Below are 25,485 nucleotides of genomic sequence, written 5' to 3' on the forward strand. Positions count from 1 at the left end.
GGGCCCGATCCTGTCCCTCTAGGCGTCCCCACAGGTAGGCGGGGGGGGCTCCGCCCGGCCGCTCCCCGCCTCTCCCCGCCCCATGCCCACGGAGCATCCCCAGCTGCTGGGACGCGGGCAGCCCCGGCCTCCCCAGCCCCGTCGGGGGCACAGAGGGACGGGGGGGGACACAGAAGGAGGACCCATCCCCGGCTCCTCGGGGAGGCTTGGGAGCCCCGCGGCGGCGCCGGCGCCCATCGCCGCGGTGTCGGGCCGGGCTCCGTCCCTCTCCCCCCCCCCCCCCCCCCCTCCCCGAGGCCTGTGCGTGTCTCTGGCTGAGCCGCCAGTGGATGTCGTTGTTCTGTTCCTTGAGCGCGATGTCACTCCTTTAGCATGACCTCAAACGCGGCGGGGGCTGGGACCGCCAGTCATTCTCCGTGCGAGAGCCGGGGCGGGAGGCAGGCGGGACCCAGCCCCGCCGCCAGCCGCACTTTTGTGGTGCCGCCGCCGCCGCGGTCTCCCCTTTCTCGGCGGGGCTGGCCGCGGGGCGGGCGATGCTCCGGGCTCCCTGAGCCGCTGCACCGCGTCCGTCGGCCAAGTCGCCCCGCGGAGCTGCGCGCCAGAGCGGCGGCTCCCCTCCCTCGTCGCCCCGCGCCGCGCGGAGGTTGCGCAGGATGCCGCGGAGGGGCGCGGAGGCGCCGCTGGCCCTGCTGCTGGCGGCGGCGTGGCTGGCGCAGCCCCTGCGCGGCGGCTACCACGGCGTGAGCATGTTCGCCGTGCAGACGGCTCAGCCCGACCCCTGCTACGACGAGCACGGGCTGCCCCGCCGCTGCATCCCCGACTTCGTCAACTCGGCCTTCGGGAAGGAGGTGAAGGTGTCGAGCACCTGCGGGAAGCCGCCGTCGCGGTACTGCGTGGTGACGGAGAAGGGCGAGGAGCAGGTCCGCTCCTGCCACCTCTGCAACGCCTCCGACCCCAAGCGCGCCCACCCGCCCTCCTTCCTCACCGACCTCAACAACCCGCACAACCTGACCTGCTGGCAGTCCGACAGCTACGTCCAGTACCCCCACAACGTCACCCTCACCCTCTCCCTGGGCAAGAAATTCGAGGTGACCTACGTCAGCCTGCAGTTCTGCTCGCCGCGCCCCGAGTCCATGGCCATCCACAAGTCCATGGACTACGGCAAGACCTGGGTGCCCTTCCAGTTCTACTCCACGCAGTGCCGCAAGATGTACAACAAGCCCAGCCGCGCCGCCATCACCAAGCAGAACGAGCAGGAGGCGGTCTGCACCGACTCGCACACCGACGTGCGGCCCCTCTCCGGCGGCCTCATCGCCTTCAGCACCCTGGACGGCCGCCCCACCGCCCACGACTTCGACAACTCGCCCGTCCTGCAGGACTGGGTGACGGCCACCGACATCAGGGTGACCTTCAGCCGCCTCCACACCTTCGGCGACGAGAGCGAGGATGACTCCGAGCTGGCCCGCGATTCCTACTTCTACGCCGTCTCCGACTTGCAGGTCGGCGGGCGATGCAAGTGCAACGGCCACGCGTCGCGCTGCGTCCGGGACCGCGACGACAGCTTGGTGTGCGACTGCAAGCACAACACGGCCGGCCCCGAGTGCGACCGCTGCAAGCCCTTCCACTACGACCGGCCCTGGCAGAGAGCGACGGCCCGGGAGGCCAACGAGTGCGTGGGTGAGTCCCACGCCGCGGGCACGGACACTCCGGCAGACGCGGGGGGAAGGACGGGGAAAGGGCGCTGAGGTCCCCGGAAGGGCAGGGAGAGGGAGGGGAGAGCGGAGGAGCCGGCAGGGGACGGGGAGCGAGAGGCAGGGGGACATCCAGGACCCGGCAAGGGACCTTCAGGGACGGGGAGGGAAAGGTAGGGGGACATCCAGGATCCGTCAGGGAACGGGGCGGGAAAGGCAGGGGGACAACCAGGACCCGGCAAGGGACGTGCAGGGACGGGGAGAGGAAGGCAGGGGGACATCCAGGATCCGTCAGGGAACGGGGAGGGAAAGTAAGGGGGACATCCAGGACACGGCAAGGAACCTGCAGGGACGAGGAGGGAGAGGCAGGGGCACATCCAGGGACACGGCGAGGGAGAGGCAGGGGGACATCCAGGACCTTGCAAGGGAACGGGGACCGAAAGTCAGGGGGACATCCAGGGACACGGCGAGCAGCGCGGGGACGTCCAGGGACACGGGGAGCGGGACAGGGACACGCAGGGAGATGGAGAGCAGGGCACGGCGGGGACACTGAGGCACCCGGGAGCGTACGGCAAAGGAGGGGACACCGAGGCACCCAGAAGCGCGGAGCAGGGGAAGGCAATCGGAAGCGCAGGGGATGGGACACCGAGGCGCCCGGCAGCGCAAGGCGGAGGACACTGAGGCACCCGGGAGCACTCTGGTGACAACATCGAGGGACGCCGAGGTGCAGAGCGGGGGGCACGGGGAACTGGGGATCACCGGGCGGGGGACGGCGAGGCACAGGAATTTGGGGCAGGGGATACAGAGACACCCGGAGGCGTGGGGCGGGGGACACTGGAGGTACCCGGGAGAGCAAGGCAGGGGACAGCGGCAGACTGGGAAGGGAGGGGCAGGGGACACTAAGGAGCTCAGGAGAGGGGAGAAGGGACACTCAGGAGACCGGGAAAACACCGTTCGCCTTCGGAGAAGCGCTGAGGAGCCCTGTCTGGCTGGGAAGGGTCTCCCGTCCCGGGCTGCTCCCGGCCGGGGGTCCCGCAGTCCAGGGAGCGGGGTCCTGTCCGGGCGTCCCGGAGCTCGCCGGCAGCCCTGCTCCCTTCCCGGGGCACCGGCTCCGAGCCCCGCCGCAAAGCCTCCAGCTCGCCCGAGAGGCTCCGCGCCGGGACGGGACGGGGACGGGCTCCGGTCCTCCCCGGAGAGAGAAGGCGGCCGGGCGCAGCTCGGCAGAGCCTGCGGCTCCCGTCGCTGCGTCCTCAGGGGGTGCGGGTGGCCCCGGGGGACGATGGCGGGGCGGCAGGAACTCGGAACGAGCCCCAAGGCCGAATGAGAACCGGGGAGCAGCCAGTTCGCTCCGTCTCGGGTGAGAAACCCGCGCCGTCCTGGCTGTAAGCGAGCCCCAGCCTCCGGGCTGTCCCCGAGGGGAGACGGGGCGTCCCTCGCCTCTGGCCGGGGGGAAGCAAGGGTGAAGGGTTTAGGGTGCTCTTCCCCTTGAGTCCCCGCATATCCCGCCGACGGCTGCCCCGATCTCCCACCCCCTGCACTCCGGCGGGATCCCCGTGCGTTGCCGCTCCCCTCCTCGCCGCCGTTTAGGGGCCCGGTGCCAGCCCCCGGGATCAGCCGTGTGCCGGTGGCTGGGGGTCACCCAGCCCCGGGGTCTGGGGTGCGCCCCGGGCTGGGCTCGGCTCTCCGCGCCGGGACCCCCGGCCCCCGGAGCGCGTCCCCGGCACCCGCCGCCCGCCCGCCGCCGCCGCCTTGTTTACACGGAAAACACGGCCCCGTCTTCCAAAATATTTGCAGCTCCGACGATAGGAAAAAAAACCTCGCCGAGCGGCCGGGGTTGGGCTTTTTTTTTTTTTTTCCCTTCTCCTCCTTTTTTTTTTTTTTCTTCTTCCCAAATCACAATCAGATGTCTCCCTTGCAGCGAGCGCAACTTCTTCCCCGCCGCCTTCAACACCGAGGCACGGCCAAGCCTGGGTTATCTGGCGGGGAGAGAGGGGCCCGGTCCTGCAGCCCGGTGACACCGGGACACACGCGGTGGTGGCGCCGGGGGAAGGTGCGGGGGGCCCGGCAGCGGGCGGCGGTGCCTCTGCCCCGGTCCGGAGCCTCCGCTCCCCGCCGGGCTGCGGCTCAGGTCGGGGCGGAGCGGGGGCGGCCCCGGGGCTGTGGCAGCGCGGGGCGAAGCGGCGGGGAGATGCCGTTTCCCGGAGGGGAAGGCGGCGGGTGCCGCTCGGATGTGCCAAGAGCACCGAGCCGGGCTTTATCTCCGGGTTTGCTTTGCTTCTGTGCCGGCAGCGCTCGGGGATGGGACTCCACGTCTTGATTATTTCCCACCGCCGCCCCAGCGCTGCCTCTCCCTCAGCAGCAGGTCCAGGGCGGCAGGAGGGGCTCAGCTCCCCCCAGGCCTCCGTCCCATCCCACAGATAGGGACCAGTTCCCCGCCTGCAGAAAGAGAGTTACTGCTGTCCGCGATGCCATAAAATGTGATGCGATCTCGGGGTGCTGTTAGACCCTTGGTCTAGTCTGCAGGGTCCTGAAGTGCTCCTGAAAATGCTCAGTTACTATGCTGGCCCCGTGCACTTACCATCCTTCTCCCTTCCAATTTGCTTCCAATAAAAAGGATACAAGTTCCCAGTTTCCAGTAAAATGTGTGACTTTTGTGCCAGGCTTTGCATTTCAGACCATGCACAGTCCTAGCCGCGGCAGACTTCTGCAAACGAAAATCAGTCAGTTTTTTCCTTTTCCGCCAACTTTGCTGGGAAGTGAATGTTTTGCAAGGATGAAGCTACCGTAAAATAATTTTCCCCAGTCCGTTTCTGCTGCACATTCCCTGGGGCCATACCTATCAGTCTGCAAAACCAACCATGGCCAAACAACTGCATTGCCCTGCCAAGCCCACACTGCCTGGAATAATCCCCCTAGATAAAGATCACAATAACCCTATTCAGCTCCCACCCACTTGCTCCTGACCATCAGCCCACCCTGGTTTCTCTCCTAAATCCTGAGAGAAAGTCAGGCTTTGCGGTCACCCGAGGGCTACGGACCCAGCCTTCGCCGGGCAGAGGCAGGGGATGAGCGGTGAGTTGGTGGTGATGTTGCCGGCTGCATGCTGGAGGGATCTTCAGCCACTTGAGAGGGAAGCCAGAGGAGGCCAGACCCTCCTGAGCAGCAGTGGTGAGGGGGTAGGTGAATTAGCCAAATTAACTGAATTTGCCCCAGGCAGTGGTGTAAGAACTGATTACATTTTTTTCACTGAATTTGCTCTTTTTTCTGGAAAATTGGTTTTTTCAACCAGGGAGAAAAATGATAGAATGTGTCTGCTTTGCTTAAAAATTTGGGTGTTTTCTTTGGTAAGCCCATTCCCCCTGCCAAAACCGAATCTTTGTTCCTATTCATGCTTATTTGGGGCTGAAAAAGAAACGCGCTGGAGTTTCTGACAAAAAGTCAAAATTTCCCACGGGAACGTTTTTCGCCAGCCAGATCTAATTTTTCTTTATCACTTCTTGTTGCCTGCAAGAGCCCAGGCACCGCACACAGAGAGGACAGGGCCTGGCCCAAGGAGATGTTCTCCAGGGACCTGCTCCTGCAGAAGGATCCTGGCCAGCAGAGCTTTTCACAGATTCAGGTTCCCATCAACTTTACCTGGCAAATAACTCATCCACGTAGAGCTTGGCCTTATAGTCCGGCTTTGGCCAGGCGCCTGGGAGCTAACATGCTCCAGGGAAGACACAGCTTGGAGACAAACTTGGAGGTCTGTTCTCCATCCTCCCTCTCTCCAGCACCATTGGGCTGGCTCCATTTGCTCAGCGTTGGGCCAGCCCAAGCCCCATGTCTCCAACCCAGTTTGTCCTGATGAAGCTTCCAGCTCCCCTGTGAGAGGAGACTGCAGCTGGAAAAGGCCTGAGCTAAATGTTGTCAGAGCTCAACTGCTGGTGAGCTTGTGTGGACACATGAAAATGCAGGCAGGGGCTTCGACCCGATTTAGTGACATCAATAAAATGCAGTCGACACCATTCCACAATTTCTCACGAACCACGGCGTTATTTTGAGTGCTGGCAATGAACACGCACAAGCACTGCTTTTGAATACTCCCTTTAGTTTGCATAAAATACCTTTGCATTTGCCTTGGCCGGAGAAAGCGCTACTAGACAAACCCAGGCTGCAGCCCGCTGACAGGCACTTTGAGAACAACCTCCAGACTCCGTTCCCAGTGCCGGCTCTGGTGCTTTGCAGCCCTCTCCCCCGCGGGGCCGGGAGATGCACCCGGCACCTGCACGTGCGTCTGACGTCAATAGTGTTCGCAGGTGCTGGGCGCCTCTCGGCTTTTGGCCCTATGTGATGCCTAGAGAGTGTTTAACAATAACAAGGGCGATTGCAGTGGGAGAAAGGAAACATTGTGTTTTCAGATACAGGATTTGGCACAAGCCGCACGCGAAGCCTGGTGTTAGACAGGCTCTGCTCCGCCGTGTGCGCTGCAGTAGGGTTCCCAGGCTGGGATGTGTCTCATGTCAGAGCAATTTGCGAGCAAATCTCTCCTCCAGCTAAAAGGAAACTTCATCTCAGACACAGAGGGGACCAGGAACTACCAGAGAGAACAGCCTGCCAAACACTCCCAATGAAAAACTTCCTTCCAGACAAACCTGGGGCTTTAGCATCTCAGTGGCGGCCCAGAGAGGTCTTTGCAGGGCAGTGCTTACTAAAACAGCTGGTGGGCTCCCGTCCATCCTCATCACAACCAGGGAAATCACATTCCTCCACAACAGCGAGCTCTTCTTGCTCTGGTCCTGCAGAGGGATGTAAGGACTGTAGGATTTCCTCACAGGGAGTTCCTGGTGTCCCTTATTAAATTTAGGTGATCCCTTTTCTTTAGCCTGCATTTATCATCTCCACTTAAAAAAACCCTCCACGGTTCTCATCCCGTCTGTAACCGTTTTCCTCAGGGTTGGCACAGCAGGGTGTTGGGTAGCCCTACGAGATGCTTCCTTCTCATTCCCCTTGGCCTCCGAATGGGACAAGGAGTCAAGCTGGTGGTTGCTGATGGCTTTGGGCCCACCGGAGCATGCCTGCAGCCGTTGCTTGGCTGGTCGAGCAGCCCCCAATGCCTGTCTGCAGGGTCAAGGCACCCCGGGACCGCACAGCAGAGCAGGGAGACAGGGCAAGTCCTGGGGCCAGTGATGGGTGACAGTGGTTCATGGTGGCTGAGACCACCCATCAAGCCAGGAAGGACTGGGCTGGTAGGAGATGTCCTTTCTGTTGTCTTCTCCTCTCTTGTGGTGATTCAGGGCTTTGGAAATGGTCCGTCTCAGAGGGGGACAGAGGAAGAGAGGGGTCTGTCTGTGGCAGAGTGGGAAGTGGAGTGGGAGGTAGGGCCAGCAGAGCTGGCAGAGACCTGGTCGGGCAGGGGCACATGCATTGATTGCACCCTCTTCCCCTTCGGTTCCTGGCACCATGGTGGGATGGGAGTCAGACAGAGGACTTAAGTGGCTTTGTAAATCCCTCTGTGAGGAGAAGGGGGGGTTTCTGAGTGTCCCTGGCGTTCACCCTGCTTACCTCTTCCAGAGGGATGGGGAAGGTTGCAAGCATCCCTTCTCACCTTGTAAAGCAGCGATATCTCTGTCCAACCAAAGAGGTCCTGAGCAGGATTTTCAGGGTGCCCATGCGGGATCCCCAGGGTGCCCATGCAGGATCCTCAGGGTGTAGCACCTTCCGCCCATCTGAGACAGATGCTGCTGCCTGGGGCTGGGCAGCACAACACAACTACGTCCCCAGCTTAAGCCAGCCAGGCAAGGCTGACAGGTGGATTTTGGAGCTGCTGTGTGCCGATTACTACCCATTACCTTCTGAAGATATTAGGATTAATAGTCATCATTTCTGATATCCAGGCTTGTCTTGTCCCCCTGTGCCTCAGTTTCCCCATTTATAGAGAGTAAAGTGGGGCTGTACAAAATGCTTTGGACTTGGCGTAAGAAAGGCGTGAAGCAGTATCACAGCACCCTTGTGTCTAGGGAAACACTGCACTGGGGCGGCTTCACCAGCGACATGGCACCAGCCAGCAACTGGAACAGACCCTGTGCAGGCTGGACCTCTCGTGGCACCCTGTGCCATCCATGGAGCTGCAGGTCCTTTGCAGCCCAGCCCTGGTTCAGCTACCAGCGGGTTGTTCTGCATGGGGAATTGCACAAACTGTGGGTAACACTGTATTGCTGAGCAGATGGGTGCTGTAGCCATAGAAATATGGGCCCATAAGCTGCTGAGACTCCCATTGTAGCTTCCCAAGTGGGCCTTGCATGGGCAGAGCTTTCTCACAGGCTTTTATTCTCAGGAAGCTTAAAGTTAAACTGATTTCCAACAGAAAGGTTTTTACACCAACAAACAAACAAACAAAAAAGCGCAGTTAAGGCTAAAACAAAACCAGGCTTGGCACTCTGGGTTGGACACTTGCCTTCCCTTCAGCTTGTCCACGGCTAATCTCTGCCCTCCTCTTTCTGGGCCAAAGCATGTCATCCTTATTCAGCCTACGCTGTCCTCACTTCGGCAAACTCCCCGTGACCGCCCGGGGGGACGTGCTGCCTCTCCCAGGATGGAGCGAGAAGCCCGTGAGATTTCTTGAATCTCCGCTGCTTGCAAGGATCCTGCTTGTACAAACACTCCAGGGGCTCTGGTTTTCATACCTGGCTGGTGAGGTGGGTCAGCTGGGATGTGTGAGCCCATCTTTATATTCTTAATGTACGTCCCCATCATCCTTGGGGATGGGGAACAGACTTTCTGACCATGGAGGGTTGTTGCTTTCTTTGGCCCTAGGTCTCTTCTACCTCCCTTTTGGGATACCCTGCTTTTTGGTAGAGTATTTTTGGAGGGTCTTGCACTTTTTACGGGCTGTTGCATGCTGGGGTTGGGCTGTGCAAGCAGAATTTTCCTGGGGACATTTTGGAGGATTTTGGGGTGCTGTGATCTGTTTCTTCCCCAGCCAGTTTTGCCTTGGGGGACGTGCAGGGTGAAGGAGATCTTGGATCAGAATGACTGGAACCAGCTGGTTACCTTCATAGCATTGCAGAGGTTGCACATCATTTTGCCCCGTGTTGCTGTCAAACAGCAGAAATAATCCCAAAACAGCCCCAGGACCCACCAAACACCACATCCAACCTTTCCTAGAAAGCACTGACACACAGGTCCTCGCCACAGCAGGGCTGACCCCTCAACATGTGGGGGGATTCACAGCTCCCAGACTCGACCTCACCCGGATCATTTATTTGTGGTATGTTCACGGTTGCACCAAACAGGTCCCCCCGATTTTTCAGGCAGCAGCAGGGGAGGTAGAGGTTTTGCTGCCAGGATCAGCTCGCACAGACAGCTTCGACCCCGGGGAAAGGGTTCGGCAGTGGCAGAGCCCAGCAGTCACATCTGCTTCATCCCCAGGGTGTCTCCGGAGCGGTGGCTGCCGTTTGGCCTTTGCCGCTGCAATCAGCGGGGGACATTTCCTTTGCATGACCCGAGCTCCCCTCCCCGAGCATCCCTGCCAGATCCCCGCTGTTTCCCGCAAGGCAGCGTGGCAGAGCCGGGGAGCCTGGCACGGCCGCGGGGCTCAGCCTGGCTCTAGCCTGGTGTTATGGGGGAGAGGGCTCTGTGCCTAAGCGGGAACCAAGGCACAGCTCGTAAAAAAACAGGCCAGATCCTCAACTGGTGCAAACCCGGCTCTGTCTGGTGGCAGTATCTCACCTCCGCTAACCATGCTCCAAAAAATCCCCTGACGGCTGGGATGGGGCTGCCTGGCTGAAGTGACGGGCAGGCTTTTAAAAAGATATCTGTATAATAGCTTTCATTTATAGGGGGATTAGGATGCCCTAGGGACTGATAAGGAGCCAGGGAGGCTTTTCCTGCTCTGAGCCGGTGCAGCCGTGGAGGCTGTTGCGGGGAGCGGAGCGGAGGGCTCGGCTGCTCTCGCTCTGTCCCAGGCGGGGAGCAGCCCGTGTTTGCAGCAGAGATCAGTGGCACGAAGGGGCTCAGCTACACGCAGGCTGCTAGTTTGCGTTAGGCTCAGCAGAAGGCAGGGGATTAACTGGTGGGGAGGAAAAAATCTTGGGGTTTTTTTGGTAGATACTAAAGAAAGAGGTGCTGACCCGGGAGAGCACAGGCACCCATGTTGGCAGTGGGTCGGGGATGGAGGAGGCACGCAGCTCAGCTGGGAGCTTGTTTTATGGATTTATTTTGAACAACACTGGCTTTAGGGGAGACCAGAGTTTAAAAACTGCTGGAGTGGTATGGCCAGAGAGACTGCTTCGTCCTGGGGCTCAGCCAGGATGGTGCTGGGTGCCCCGAGGTCTCAGCTGGCACTGGAGGGACTGCTGCATTGACAGCACCTACCAGGCACAAAATTGCTGCTGCTCACAACATGCATCTCCTGTGCAAAGTGACTGCTGCAATGCTGGGGAGTGCAGCAAGCAAAGAAAACAATAGATAAGGAAAAAGCCCAGTTCCATGTCCCACACACAGCTGTGAGAGCAGGGAGGGTGCAGGCAGGAGTTTTCCTTTCAAACCTTTTCAAAGTGCCTTGTGAATGATGGGAGGGTTGAAAATCGTATCTGCACCTCCCTCCTTGATAGAGGGTTGGAGGCTGGGGAAGGAAAAAACCTCTATTTCACTCTCTCCTGGAAGCGCAGCGCCTTTCTAAATTATTTCACGGGAGGTTATGGACTGGAAGGGACCTCTGGCTTTCCCCACCAGCTGTTGTCACCCAGATTATGGGATCACCTGGAGAGGGATCCCCTCTTGCGCTGAGCCCAGCGCAGTGACAGGGTGCCCCGGGGTGCTGCATGGGGAGCAGCAGCCCCCAGCCCCACTCCTGTGATGTGCCCCTGGGGATGGTAGAGCTGGTAACGGTAAAGGATGAGCCCAGGAGATCTCTGCCATCTTCTGCCAAAAATGAGCAGCGAGAAAGAGATAGTGTGGGCAGGCGAGTGGGAATGCTGGCGCGGGTGGGGGCGAGCAGCCTTGGGACTCCTGGCTTGAGGGTCAAAGCTGCTGCATCTCCCCTGTTGAGGGAGAGGAGGGTAGAAAACCAGGAGCCTACACCTAGCACCCCCAAATTCACCTAGAAAAGGGCAAAAATGATGTGAGGGGCAGGAGCAGCTGGGGCACTGACGCAGGCTGTGAGCAGCTGGGCTCTGTGGGTTTGTTTTACAGCAAATTTATTCTTTTTGACCTTTTGCGGGGAGCTGCTGGGATGGGAAACACTTTCTGATGGCGGAGAAGTAGACACAGGTTTGACAATGGTGTATGATGGAGCGGGAAGAGTGCTCCCCAATTTCTCAGGGTGCTAGGGAGTGGGGGGATTTCTTTCCCCACACTGTCCCAGGTAGGAATTAGAGAAGAAATGCAGGAGGAGAGCTGCTGGCTCTGCAGTCCCCGCGCCGAGTGCCCAATCTTCGGGCTGCCTGCTATATCTGTGCTGGGTCTGTGAGGTCCCAGCTTGTGCGAGGCGAAGCCCAGCTGTTCTGTCCCCGATCACCGTCTTTATACATGCCTCTCTACTTCAAGTTCACAGATTTGGGTGAAAAGATGGATGAGGAGTCCATGTCACCTTCTCCATGGTATTTCAGAGCCATCCATCACCCAAATCCCTACCAGGCTGCACTCTGCAGCACCGCGTGGATCACTGTGATCTGTGCTTCATTTTGACCGAGTGTGACTATTTTCATGGCAGCGCCATGGGGCGAATTAATGTCCCTTAATGTCAGCCGTCTGGGTATTCAGGATCCAGTCTTAGGCAGTCAGACCATAGTGGATGGAGAGAGCAAGGACAGCGCATCTGATCGGAAAAAGGGGTTTTTTTACACCCAGTGGGGAGTGCCCAGTGCACGGCAGCCCAGTGCAGCACCTTGGTTTGCTCTCACAGCCCCAGAAGTACTTTCCTTCAGGGTCTAGAGAAGGGCTGAGCCACATGTGCAGGGAGGTGGGAAGGGGTGAGGAAGACCGCGTGGGCAGGTGAGATGTGAATCTCCCTGTTCTCAGCCTCTTCTTCATACTAGACCTTCCCTAGACCCCTCTCCCCATCCAGGGAGGCCACAGCTCTTCCTGGACCACTGGCCACTGCAACATGTATTATTGCATAACCAGAAGGACCCTGTCCCAGAAGCAAATTCTGTCCTGGGGGATGTGCTAGAAGTATCAGGACGCTGTAAATGGAACAGGGAAGGAGGAAGGTAAATGATGGGTAGAACTACGGATGGGGCAAAAAGGTCTGGTTTTAAAATCAGCCGTCGTGGTGCACGAGATGAGCAGAGCAGCCCATAGAGCATCCTCGGGATGGCCGAAGCCGGCTGCTCCCTCCTGGTGCTGGCAAGAGGCTGTTGTTTTCCAGCCTCATCTGATAAGCAGCGCAGAACCAGGCAGGCAGCCGTCGTGCATTTTGCCTTCCTCCAGCATTGCAGGCTGTCCTGAGACAGGCTGTTTACTCGATCGTCCGCCCGCCCTTTTGCAATAGGGAGTCAGTTCTGGTTAATGTTGAAGATTGTAACGTGATTACCGAAAGTCTCATGAAATTAAATCACTTTGCTTCAAAGCGGCCGGGGAGGGGGAGCGTCTCTCTGGCAGCAGGGATGGCCGAGCGGATATTGAAAGCAGACTGGTAGCCAGTATTGCATCGCACACAATTGAGCTCTGACAGTGTGAAGGCAAATACAAACAGCAGCTTGTGTTTGCACACAAAGGCTCTGTGCACCAGTATCCCCGGCCCTGTACTTTACACCCTCGGCTCTTGGGCAAAAAGTCCTGGGAGGGTAGGAGGGAGGGAAACTCCACTGAATATTTAGAAATGAATTGAACTGTGCAAACATGCCATTGGGAAGCTCTCAGTGTAACGCTTTGGATCAGCTACCCGCCGGGGCTGGAACACAACTGCTGGACTTGAAAGGGCGACTTTCACGCTGAAGCAAAACTGGACAAAAGAAGATAAATGAAACGGGCTCCCGGCGGGGTTTGGTTTGTTTGTTTTTGTAACTCGGCTAATATTCCTGCATTGTTCAGCCCAGTGGCCCAGTGTCTGTCCTTCACACGCTGCTCGTAAATCGGGGCTAAGCAGGCAGCGCAGGCAGCAGGCAGCGCGGGGCAGGGAGGGGATGAGCTCCTCCGGCTCGGCGCCCTGGGGATGGTGAGGTTGTCCTCTGCGGCCGTCGTGGTGCAGGGACTTGGATGGTCTGCGCCTACGCGGTCGCAATCACACCGCGCCGTGCTGGGAAGGTCTGACCCGGAGCGGTGATGCACAGCCCTGTTAATTCCTAGGTGAACCTGGATTTAGCCTGTGGCATTTTTGGGCACAGTGCATCGTCTAGCTTAGCAGAGGGAGGATCAAGGGGTTCTGTGGACCAACACAGCTTTGTTATCCATTCATTCTGCAGCTAAGCGTGGCACGTCCTAATGATTTTCATGGAGCTGGCAGCAAATCTGCTGAGATTTGCCCAAGTGGGAACCTCCCAGACAAACTGCAGGTACTTGCGGTGATGTGTTGACCGTCTCCATCCTGCGGTCCAGTAGCAGAGCGAGAAGCAGTGCTCGTCCTCGCTGCACCCTGTGCGTGCCCGGGGACATGTCTCTGTTGAGCTCGGAGCCTGCCCGGGGCTGGGACGATGCTGCTTGCGTGGGACGGACCACGCGTGCAGGATCAGGGCATTGCAGGGTCCTGCAACCAGACCTGGTGGACACAGCCAGGTTAACACAGGCATTCATATGATTTTAAGGCAAAAAGATCCCCAAACACAAGCCTCTTGAAAATTCACTTGCCCCCAGGATTTTAGGCAAAGCAGCAGGTCTAATACCGCAATATTTCTCTAGTTAGCACTGAGTGAGCAAAAGCTTAAAAATCAGCTGCATAATTGTTTTGATCAAATCAAACAGCAAAAATAGCGATGCCTTTAAAACATTAAATAATGTTTAATATGCTCTGTAGCATTTACTTTTCACAAGCCTCTGCGAAACCACCAAATGTTCACAAAAATTTGGCAAACTGATTTCTCCAGATATCCAGCCCCCCAAATGAGCTATTTGTTAGTTTCCACTTCACAAAGTTTCACCCAATCAAAAAAAAAAAAAAAAAAAATCCCGACAAAACTCCAGACGGCACATCACGTGCTTGGGGCGACCAAAGAAATCCCCTGATTTGGGTGACCAATGAACGTCCCCAGTAATGAAAAGCGAACAATTTGTCGGCAGCCCATGCACTTGAAAACGAATGATCCAAATTATTCAGCAAGTCTCCCTGGATAGTGAATCCATTGAAAGGGGATCGAGACGAAGTCATAAATTATTCATTACCCAAAAGAGAATTAAATGCATATAATCATAACAATAATAATAACAACAACAATCGCAACACTAATAATAGCAACAAGAATTCAGCCGGCGCTGCTGACAGAACCAGGGAGGCATGAAGGCTCACAGACTTTATTTTCCCTTTATTCCAGCACCCCTTTAGAGCAGCTGTGTTAAATAAGGGAATGTAAAGTGGGTTGACATTTGGAATAAACGTATTTATTGCCAATAATTTGGCTCGCTTGCCTTGACTAGGGGTGATGTAGTTTGTACTCTGGTCCTTGGCAGCAAAAAGGTCCATGGACTCGCACGCATCACTGTTAATTGCTTAATATAATGAATTTCTCAGGATCCTGGACTACTTTTAAGGAGTCTGTGGAAGTGGCTGCAGCAGAGGCATGTACTGTACCACTGTCCCTGGAAAATTTATAGGTGTCCATGTACTGAAAGAGGAGTGGAAAGTGCTGGCCTAACACATATCCCTGGGATTCGACTCTTCCTGGCTTGAATGGGACCTTGATTGCAGAGTCACCCGGGACCCATTGAGGCAGTAAGAGAGCTAAGGAGAGGCCACAACACTTGTCACACAGCCCGCGAGTTTCCTGTTGTCGCTGGCACGCACGGTTTTGGCTGGGAAAACTCTGCCGCAGATACGCCGTGTGCCTGAATTTGGTGCATTTGAGCTCTCCATCATTTTGGTGCCCTTTGGACCCGAGGTTTCATTTGGGCATCTTTTATTTGGGATGCTCTTCCACCAACACCCCTGGAGGGATTTTCTCCAAGGGGAGCCGCTGCTGGGCGGTGGTCAAGCGATATTGAAGATTCAGATACATTTACATGCTTGCACCGTGTTGTAAAGCGCCCAACTACAACTTTGGCATGCAAATGAATTCCCGTTTGCAGCAAAGGGGCTCAGCCGTGGCACTCAGCCATCTCCCAACGGTTTCCCACAGGTTGCCCCGTGTTTGCAAGGGGGGGTTGGAAGGGCTGTAGGGTCCCTTCGCTGCTGTTGGGCTTCCTCAGAGCTTTCTCCACCTGCTGCTCTCAGCAAGGAGAGGGGAGGTGTCCTGCTGCTTCATGCGTGCCGAAAAAAAGGCATTTTTAAGGCTAGGCAGCAGCAGATTGGGCTAGGAAGGAGCAAAGCTCTTACCCCGTATGGCTCCATCGGCTTCAGGTGCTGTGGAGGGTGCTCAGCACCCACATGGTTTGGGTTGAACGAGTTAATGCTGGAGCAAATTGGGGCAGGTTTGGCACGACAGAGTCAGCCCGTGGGGGGTATTTTGGAGACCGGTGTGACGAAATACATAGTCATAGACCCTGATTTTTGTTTGTTTGCTGAAATAATCTGCAAGTCAGGCTCAGGCCTGCTTAGGTGGGGGAAGGTGTGAGAGGATGGGGGAGATGGGGGAGAGGCAGAGGAGGGTCCAGGGCTGGCGGGGGGCTGGCAGGGGCACGGCGGGGTGCCCGTCTGCTGAGCCTGGTGCCAGTGAGTGTCGGGGTTTCGTGGCGTGGTGGTGCCTCCCCCGTGGCCACGGCAGGAGAGCCAAGCTCATAGATCCTCTGCTGACGGGCAGCTGTAACGCAAGCAGGAGAAGAAAGAGTTCCTGCTGGCATTTTTGTTGGAAGTCGACTGTGTATTAAGTGGAGCACGGTTTTCATTACCAGCTCCTTTTTGGTACAATAAATCACGAACTAGAAAACACACTTTTGGCCTAGATTCTGCCCTCAGTTATGAGTGGCAGTAACCAGAGGCGAAATCCAGCTTCGGCTTCAGCATTGCAGCCCATATGTTCACCTTTTGGAATTAATTTCTTCTGGTAATTTCTGTGTAATTATACAGCATTGAAGGCTGATTATATGCTTCCTCTCATGGGCAATTAATATTGCTGATCTAGTGCCAAGGGTGCACTTTGCACTGTACAAACCCATGAAGGAAGACAAGCTCAGCCTCCAGCGCCTGCTGCAAGGTGACAATCTGGACCCTGTTACCTTCAGCGAGGGGACTCTGGACCCCCCCAGAGTCCTTGGAGGAGATGGGGCCACCAGCTAGCAATTTAGCACAGACCAAGCACTTGCTGTTCAGCCGTAGAAAGAACATGGAGTGTTTGTGCGAGCTCCAGCTGCTGTTGAAATATTTGGGAGGTCATTTCTGCCGAGCAGCCTGGAAGAACCTGTAATTGAAACAGATGCTATCCGACGGCGGCAGCCCTGTGGGTGAGCAGAGCAGCTCATCTCCCTAGAGGAATAATCTAATTTATATCTCATAAGACAGTTTTATTTTTCTGAATTACCAATGCCTTTTCCTGCCAGAGAACTGGCAGATCTGTGCAAACTCCCCAGGGGCTTCGGCCGCAGCCCTTGCTCCTGCTTGAGACAGGGGGAGTGGAGAGTCGTAAAAGAAACTTCTCGCATCGGGTTATGGTGCCTATAAAATTAGTCCCGTTAGAAGTTGGCTGCCCATTTAAACAAGCAATTTAAATGGATAACAAAGGCATCCCCTTGCCCCCCGCCGCAGCTTCTGTAAAAAAAACTGAGTTTAACTAGATGGAAAGGAGAACAGCAATGGGTTTGCTTGAGTCAGGCTTCTGCGTGGCTCGGATGCTGCTGCTGCAGTATTTGGATTTGTTTGCTGCTTTCTGCATGCAAACAGCTTCAGTTCCAATGAGATAGAGAGAGAAAGCGAGTGGGAGGAGGAGGAATAATTTTTAGTTTCACCACTGGTTTCCGTGGGCTTTGGATGAAGCCCTGCTCTCCCTCTGTGCAATTTGTTCTCCCCGCCTGCGTTTGGGCAGAAGGTCGGGCTTGGCTGCATGTGGGCTTTGCTCGCACTGATGAATTCGCTCCTGTTCTGCCAGATGCAACAACATAACCCTGAACGGGAGAGTCTGAAACCAAACAGGGAAGGTGCTGCCTCCAGGAGTTTGGCTGCCCTGACTGCCGGGGCGCGGGGTTGTCCTTGCAACCCCGCCTTGCAGCAGGAGGGCTCCCCGAAAGGCAGCCCACGGCATTTTGCAGGGTGGTGGGGCATGGGCCACGCAGCCACCAGCTCCCCTGCGGCTCCAGCTGCTTTCTCAGGGTCCTTGAATAGGACAAGCAGCAATTTTACCTCCCTTGCCAATGCCTGGGGCCAGCTCTGTGTCTCAGGCTGCAGGGAGACAAAGACAGTGGTGCCCTTTCTGCTCGTGCCCCGGTACAGTCCCCCAGCTCTGAGATTCACTGTCAGGGGAAAATTAGTAGCAAAAATGTGAAAAAAGAGCTGCACCTCCCATGAATCCAGCAAAGAGCAGCTCAGAGAATCAGATTTGCTCGGTCAGGGGAGCACAGCCTCATCGTATGCCCAGTTCCACCTCTGTGGGAAGTCCTTTGTATGTCAGTCCATCACATCTGCCCTTGGGAACTTAAAATAAATCCTCATGCTCTGTCCCAGCTTGAGACTTAAGGCAGCAAAATGCTACCCGAGCCACAAGTCATTGTTAGGTTTCAGAGTGAACACTCCCTCACAAAGGTGAGAGCAGCTTGTCCCTACTAGCTTGTGCCACCCATTAGCTGTGACAACATCGTCTGTTCTTAGCCAGCTTCCACCCCCCTCCCCAAGCCTCAGCTCCCAGGTTCACAGGCTCACGTTTTCCCTTACTCCTTCCTCTCACAGCAGCAGAGAGAAGCCGGGAAAAGTAGACGCTGAAACCCACATACAGCAAACAGAAAAAATGCCCAAACCATCTCGTAGGAGAGAAAACCAGCTGGTTTTGCCCCACACCAGGACCATGCAGCCTGGTGCTAAGGCTGTGCATAGATCTGAGTGCTTTTGGGGGCAACGAAGGGACAGTCCGAGGTCTGTCCCTGCCCCAGGCTAGACACTCGGGAAGCAGCCGCAGCCGCTGAGCATCTCTCCAGGCTCCCAGCCTCTGAGACAGCCTCCTGAGAGTTTAATTTTTGGGAAGCTTTAACATCCCCAGCTTACCAACCGCTGAAAGAAAGGTCAGCTAATCCTTCACAACGTCTGAATGAATTCAGGCCCAGAAGTGAGATTACTAAACAGGGGAGCGGGAGGCCGGGCAAGCTGCATGGATACAGGGACCCTTCCCATAGTCAGGCCTGGCTTTCTAAAGAAATGGACCTTTTATTTCAGTTCTCATCCCCCGGGAGGAGGGGAGGGGAGTGGGCAGACATGGCTGAAGCACCCAACTCCCCTCCCCCAGCAGCAGCCCCGCAATTGCAAATGCCGGCAGGGCTTGGTCGAGGGGAGCCCCAAAAGAGAGCTGACCAAGAGTCTCTGTCCGCGGGATGGACAGCTGGGGTGTCCTGTGGACACTGAGCAGCACCCATGGCCCAAGCATCCTCACTGGATACCCTGCTCTGGGTCTCAGCTCAAGTGTTTGGGAAGAAACCCCCCCAAAACAGGATCCCCATGTGCCTCGTGGCTGCTTCAGTGGCTTTTGACCCATGTCTCTCAAGGCACCAAGGTCCCAGCGCTCCCTTTGCCCAGGTACCAGGTACCGAAACGCTCCCGTGCGCACGGTGATGCTAACCGAACCCATGAATTTAAGGCAAAATGACCATTTCTGTGTCCTCACCACTTGCCGCCATGCTTCAGGTACCCTTTGTGGGATGTGCAGAGAGGCCACCCAGGGGACTGAGCTGTGTCCGAGCTTGGCTCAGCAGGGCGAGGTGGGTGCCCAGCCGCCCCTGGGTGCAGCACCCCTTCCAGGGAGGGGACCGGGCACCATGCCCATAGGCAGCCAGTCCCCGGGCCAGGCTGGGGGCTGCGGGACAGCACAGGCAGCCCCTTTCTGGGCTGCACCCACACTCCTTTGTGAAGCCCCGGGGCGATGACATGACAGGACCACTAAGGACTTGCTTTTCTTCTGCAAATCAACTGTCCTTCTCAATGCTGGAAGAGCGGAGCCCATTGAATGCGGGGAAGAAGCAGACCCCCGGGGTGTGGATGCACTGCGGATGAGCCATGGTAACCTGGCTACAAGTGTGACAGCGCAGACACCCAGACCCCGAGCCTCCCTGCCAGGCTCCTGAGTCTCCCCAGATTGGGTATTCAGGCCACAGGGTTTTCTCTATTGACCTCGAAACACTGTTCTGCATGGGAGAATTTTTTTTCTTCCTCTCTTGGTAACTGCAGAATCAAGTCTTTGCAGTTGGAAACTTTTGCTACCACAACGGCAAGCTGGTAATTCAGCTGGGACCCGCTTGCCCAGTGGTGGGCCTTCATTCTCAAGGTCCAGGGGCCAGTGAGGAGAAAATGGAGAGGATGCTTTTTTTTGGGCACTTCTGTGATGACTCCAGCAAGGTGGGATGCTCCATCACCATGAGCAGAGCACCAAGTACCATCACGTCATGCAGAGCTGCCAGGTCCTGCTGGAGCAGGCAGTCGTCTGTCTTCCCTGCAAAGCACTGGGTGCCCTTCCCCAACTCGCTGGGGGTGTCTGATGGAAAAAGCCCATCCAGCCAATGGAGCTCCAAGTGAACAGCCCTGAGGTCAGACCTTCTCCATAGCTTGGTTTTTCTTGCAGGAGTCCTGTAAAAGGCTGTAGCAGTGGCTGAAATGCTGTCTGGTTGTGTGATCCCATCAGCGCTGGGTGAAGTGTGTGGGTGCTGCAGGTTTGCAGGACCCATGGAAAACTCAGCACTTCCCAGCTACTCCAGGAAAAAGAGCACTGGGAGACTGATGGCTCAGCCCTGCTCAGCACTCTCTGGGACTGCACGGTGCTCCCTCACTCCTAGTAGAGCCCTCCTGCAGGAAATAAACTCCTCCTGGTGCTGGGGAAGAAGGGTCTGTGTGATGTTTTAATAACAGCTATGGACACAGCCATACAGATCTGTTCTAGATGCATCTGTGATGCTGTGAAATGCAACGTTTAATTACACAGTGACTTGGATTCTGAGACTCCTGGACAGCAAATGCCCAAATTACAGCTGGGAAATACTTAAACTCAGGCCCAAAATGTGGCATTCACTGGCAGGATCATGGCAGGGGCGTGAAGGTGCCCTGCAGGGCTCTGGGATGTGCTGGAGCTGTGTGGCAGGAGCAGCTTTCCCTCAGGTGTGATACCTGTCACAGGCAATAAAGACAGCCTGGTGCCACCAGAAACATCTTTGAGAACAACCTGCTGGGATTAGCGCGTACAGGCAGAAGGCAGGGGCTCACGCAGAGGCAGAAAGGTGTGGGGCAATCGTGAGCACTAGGGTTAAAACTAGCCCCATGTGTCTTTTGGGGAGAGGTTTGTCACTCAACTTGTGAGGAAGCTTCCAGGTGCAGCCCTGATTAAAAAACAAATTCATGCTAGGGTATCTGAGCATGATATCTAGTGTGACATTGCACTGCACATACGGTACCTGCCCCGGGGAAACTGAGGCACAGGTGGGCAAACTGACAATTAGAAATGCAGTGACAACCAGAGGAGCTCCCTGGTCCTAATTGTCTCTTCCTTTCCCCAATGCTGTGCTGTTGTTACTCCAATTCTTGATTTACTGGAAGGCAAGAGAGAGGAGACTCATCCTCACTGTGCCGGGGAGCATTAATGTGAAGTTTGAGGTACACGGCATTTTGGGGGGTTTATATTTAGCTCAGCCTGATCTCAGACTGGACTGATTTCAGGTGTATCTGAAAATTTCCATCTGCCTCTTGCTCTGCCTAAGCAGCTATAAATGTTAACCACAGGTGTCTATGGGAGATGCACAGCAAGTCCCTTATCCGGAGAGGAGGGCAAAAGGTGGCGAGAGGATTGCCAGGGGAAGAGTAGAAGAGGACAGCTTGGTCTTCAGCATGATCAGAGGGTCCAGCCCCTGCCCATGCCCAGGGTGAGCGTCTCCTCCTGTCCAAGCCCAGTTCCCGCTGTGAGCTCCCCGTCAATCCCCTATGCAGCTACCGCGTCCTCTGCAGACGTTGCCCCCAGCTATTCAACCGCTCTCCGGATCATTAAACATATTGAGCAACACCAGTCCTGTGACTGGTTAATTAGTAAAGAGTTGACTAATTAGTTAATCATGTTTACTGAGTGCTTTGAAAGTGCTCAATGTTATTATTTTTAATTATGGCTGTGCCCCAGGCACTGTTCACCTCCCCACATGCCAAGCCTTGCAGGGTTCAAACTCTTTGTCTCTGCTACCCGAGGCTGGTTTTAAGATGGGAATTTGCCTCTTATCCTCTGGTTACCAGGTTTCCTTAACAGCCTCTTGTGTGGGATTTTAGAAAAGCCCCTCACAAAGTCTTCATATACCCTGGCACACTTAACTCGCTCTTTCAAAGCTGTCTTATCCATTAAGGAGGCAGGATTGGCTCTTGCAAAGCCATACACAGTAGTGCCTTTGTGCACACCTCATCCTGCATCCCTCTCCTGACCTTAATAAAAGATCAATCAATATCCAGACTCGCTCTCCCATCTCAGCCTGGGAGCGTCCCATCCTATGTGAGAGAAGCCAAAGTTTCCCACCAAAGGGAAAGCAAGAGTATTCCTGCATCTGACTTCAGGCTGGTCAGGAGAGGACAATTTTGGTGGAGGGCAGGAAGAGAAAATATCCTTCAAAGATTTCATCTACTGAGAGGAATGCATACAGGGTTTGTTAGTCAGGGGAGAGTCTTGGCATCTCTGAAGAATCAACAAATCTAATCATCTTGGGACTTTCTTCATTCATAAAAATGTCATCAGCTCATTAAGCAATATCATAAAGAGCCCCAGTCACCTCTTATCACTGTGCAATCTGAAGAGGAGTCTTCTGGCACCAGCTGCAGAAATAAGGCCCACCTCCACATAGCACTGAGGCAGAAGAAAATCTGGTGCTCGAGTAGACAATAAGCTATAAAAGTCACACAGGAGCAGAGTTTGGGAACATTTCCATCCCCATGAGTTGATCAGGAGGGCACATGGCCAGCCAGAGCAATTGTATGGACACTACTCCAGGACGTGGCTGCTTAATACTGCTGTCTTCACCCAGGAACCTGCAGTCCTCAGCTTGTAGTTGGAAGCACTTGGCTTATGCTCTTCTAGAAAGCTCGTAGTGGTGTATTGTCAGGGCTTACTACCTCCAGGTAACACTCACTTGACTGCTGCCATCCTTGACCTGTGCTTATGGTGATGCTGTTGCAGAATGATGGACATGTTGGTTGGAAGTGGGAGATACTTCCCCTTGCACTCTGAATTTCCTTCTTGGAAATCCTCCCTCCCTTCATGGCTACTAATGAAGGCCAGAGCAGTCAGGTGGCTAAACTGGGCATCATTTAAAATGCCACCAATAAGTGGGGATGAATCCCAGCCTCAGGCTCTGTAACTGGCTCTTAGACTGGCCATACTGGTGAGAAGAAAGGACCTGTTGATGCAGGATCCTGTTTCCAACCTGAGCAGCACCAGACTCTCTGGGAGGTGTTCGAGTATGGGGCAACCATGTGGCAATAGCTGGCTGGTGTATTCTCTGTATTTTAGGGGTTTCTGAACCAAAGATGGCATCCCTGTAATTAGTTTCAGTAGCACATTAATAGTAATAGCAGTTCTATGGCTTTTGCTTCTACGGATCACACATCTGGGACATTTTCAAGTTCTTTATATGAATTAACTGGTGTTGGATAGGGGCTTGTGAGTGGTTGGGACCATTTGGAGTCCAAAAACTTGGTCCTCAGTTGTGCTGCATTTTGTCTACCCTTTCATAAAGGTCAGAAGGCTATAAGGTCCCCTACACTCCATTTAGGCTATGGGCCCAGCATGTTATCTCCCTTAAGAATGAGTTATCTCCCTTAAGGGATGTGCAGCAGAGACTGGATTAGTGGTTGTATAGGGTGCATGCAGGAAAGGTAGAAGCACTGGCGCTCAGTTTAGCGTCTTGCCACAATATCAGCTTTCCACCTTGTCTGATCTTCTCCCCACTAACGTCCACTCACAACCTGTTTCTCTGCTCCATGAAGGTCTTCTTGGAGCCAGTGAGCACCAGGAAACCTTCCCCATCCTCCCTACTGCTTCAGTGCTGGGATAGGGAAAACTCATTTTCTCTGGAGCCATCCTGGGGCAAGGCAAGATCTCCAGTCCTGCTCTTTGGCCTGGCCAGTTGATGGGGTGGCTGGAGTGCCAGAGAGAGCCATCTGCCCCGGGTTTCAGAGCAGTCCCTCTGGCCCATCCCAGCTGTCGCTTCAACATTTCCATCCATGAGGAAAGCCTGCTAAATCTCTTTCTCTTCAAAAAGAGAGAGAAGCCAAGGAAGTCTGGAAGGGAAGGGAGACAAACACATCTGCACCTGGGAAATGTCATGTTTGGTTTTTCAACTCAAAATGGGCAGTGACAGCAGCTCCGTGGGGGCGTAAGTAGGGGGAGCAGTGCAGATTTATAGCCGTGGGTCACGCTTGAGCTGAGCCAAATATTCTGCCTAGCATCAGTTTTATGAACAAGATGAAGTACAGAACCTCAAGTGCAGGCACTCTATTAGAGGAGAAACACTGGGAGAGCAGGAACAGGGAGTACACTGCAAGAGGCCATCCTGCCCCTCACCCTGCTCTGGTCTGGATCTCTCCTTTCAAGGCTGGATTTGGGCAGGTTGGGGATTGCAATGACCAAGCGTGACCAGGCCTCAGCAGGTCCTGGGTTTGGTGCCACAATTCTGTAGAAGTCATGCGCCATAAGCCATGAGCAAAGCAGCTGGAGGCTGAAGCAAACGGCAGTCAAAACCAGCCCTCTTTCAAAACAAAATAAAATTCACAGCAATTCCCAACCCTGCAGGAGGGAGTAATGCTAGACAGAGAACTGAAACCTCCTAGACAACTCCAAGTTCAACACCCTGTTGGGCACTGAAATTACCAGTCCAAGGAGATGCTGTAGAGATTGTCACAGCACTGCAGAACATAAGGACCCAGACGATGCCAGCGTTTCCCTTTCTGGCCAGATACCCAGACTGAATCTCTTGTAAATTCAGAACCTCGTATAAAAGATTAAGCAAAATTACCGGAGGCTCCCAGTTCTCACTGAGATAAATGTGGTGCAGACCTTTTTCATAGATGTGGGTGACATTGTCACTTCATCACGGTCTCATACTGAAAGCTGTGTTTCAGCTGGGCTTTGACAAATAATTGATGAATGATGCAATGGTGCATTGTGACTGTAATGCCCCCAAATTGTCTTCTTTGGCAATGCCTTTTGATGTACCTCTTCAAAGAAGTGTGGCAAATCCTGCCCTTTCCCATATGAAGTGGTGATCAGGAAAGTCTTTGCAAATATGTAGAGAGTGCCTCTAGTGTTGAGGCTGCTTCTTCTTCATCCAAAGTCTTTAAACCGAGGCAGGTGATGTTTTTTGACTGGTACTTTTGCGGTGGCTCCATTAGACCTTGTGGGGTTGATGTAGAAATTGAGGTGGGGGACTCTGCCTTTTGATTTAGTCCTAGAGCCCACTTTGGTTTTTAACAGTCTGTGAATCTATGCAAAAGGCCCCAGTAGATAGAAAGGACAAGGCTTAGCAGGGTTAGGCCAGCGCGGCACTTGCTCCAATTCTATGTTTTGGTAGCTAGTTCAGAAGTTTCTGCCAGAAGAGCAGTATCTTGGTGCTGCCACCAGATACAACACTAGAGCTCAATTATTCACTCTAAAATAGCTAGAGAAGAATCAAATATCTTGGTTTAGAAATGGAAACAGGAATAATTCTGTATGCTGAATACCTGTGCAAAGCACAGGATATGTGGAGTTTCCACAGAAAGCTGAAAGCACCCCCTACATTATCAGCAGTCATAGCAAGGACACTCACTCAAGGACCCCAGCACGGTGTGGTCAAGAAGCTGCCAACAGTATTTGTCAGCTCCCAGTGACTTTTGGGGTCTTTGCTTCCTCCGGCCCCCACTTGGGTGTCTGTTTTTCTGCTCTGCTAGCTGTGTTTGTTCTTGGTTTGTATTTGGTGAGGTTGGTTTGGTTGGCATAATTGGTCCGTGAGAAATGGTGACTGTTTCTACTGGAGTTGGAGGAAAGCACTGGTGGCCAGGGCAGGAGGAGGCAATCTCATCGGCATTGTTGCATGTCAGTCCCTAATAGGGTGACATGGCTGTGGTGTTTCCCACCCCTGCCTGGACAGGTGAGCCCCATGGCTACATCCCTCCAAGGGAAGCAAACTCCAGCCCAGCTGAAAGCACCTCTCAGTGCACCGTCTGTCAGCTCCGTCTGTGCTGCAGACGCTGGGCAGAGGCCAGGAGCAACTCTTGTTCATTTGCTCCCTCCCTCCCTCCCTTTGTTTGGAGGCTCTCCTGTTCCCAGCACTGCTCCTTTCACAGGGCGTTTCCTCAGCCCTTATCTTTACTGCTTTATATCTCTTTGTGTGGTCTTGCCCCAGCAGGAACCTACAGGTCCCTATAGATATATATATATATTCTTACCCATAGAGGCTTACCCCTATATGTTGGCATTCCCAGCTTCTCCCTATAGCAGTTCTTCACCTGGCCAGCCTTGGATCCAAGAGCTGCCTGGGGCTCTGCGTCCTGAACACCTCAGCATGCATGAGGGGCCAAGCTGGGCATTGAAACTGC

General features: G+C 55.0%; 1 protein-coding gene across 1 annotated transcript in view; it reads left to right on the forward strand.

Annotated features, from left to right (window-relative positions):
• The first annotated feature begins 309 nt into the window (after positions 1–309).
• NTN1 (netrin 1) overlaps positions 310–25,485 on the forward strand; it is a 107,582-nt gene continuing 82,406 nt past the window's right edge. Inside the window, 1 exon segment of the mRNA XM_030016038.1 lies at positions 310–1,677. Coding sequence (XP_029871898.1) covers positions 654–1,677 — 1,024 coding nt within the window. The 5' untranslated portion in view covers positions 310–653.

This window comes from Aquila chrysaetos, chromosome 5, assembly GCF_900496995.4.
Source record: "Aquila chrysaetos chrysaetos chromosome 5, bAquChr1.4, whole genome shotgun sequence".
In the NCBI taxonomy this organism is placed as follows: Eukaryota; Metazoa; Chordata; class Aves; order Accipitriformes; family Accipitridae; genus Aquila; species Aquila chrysaetos.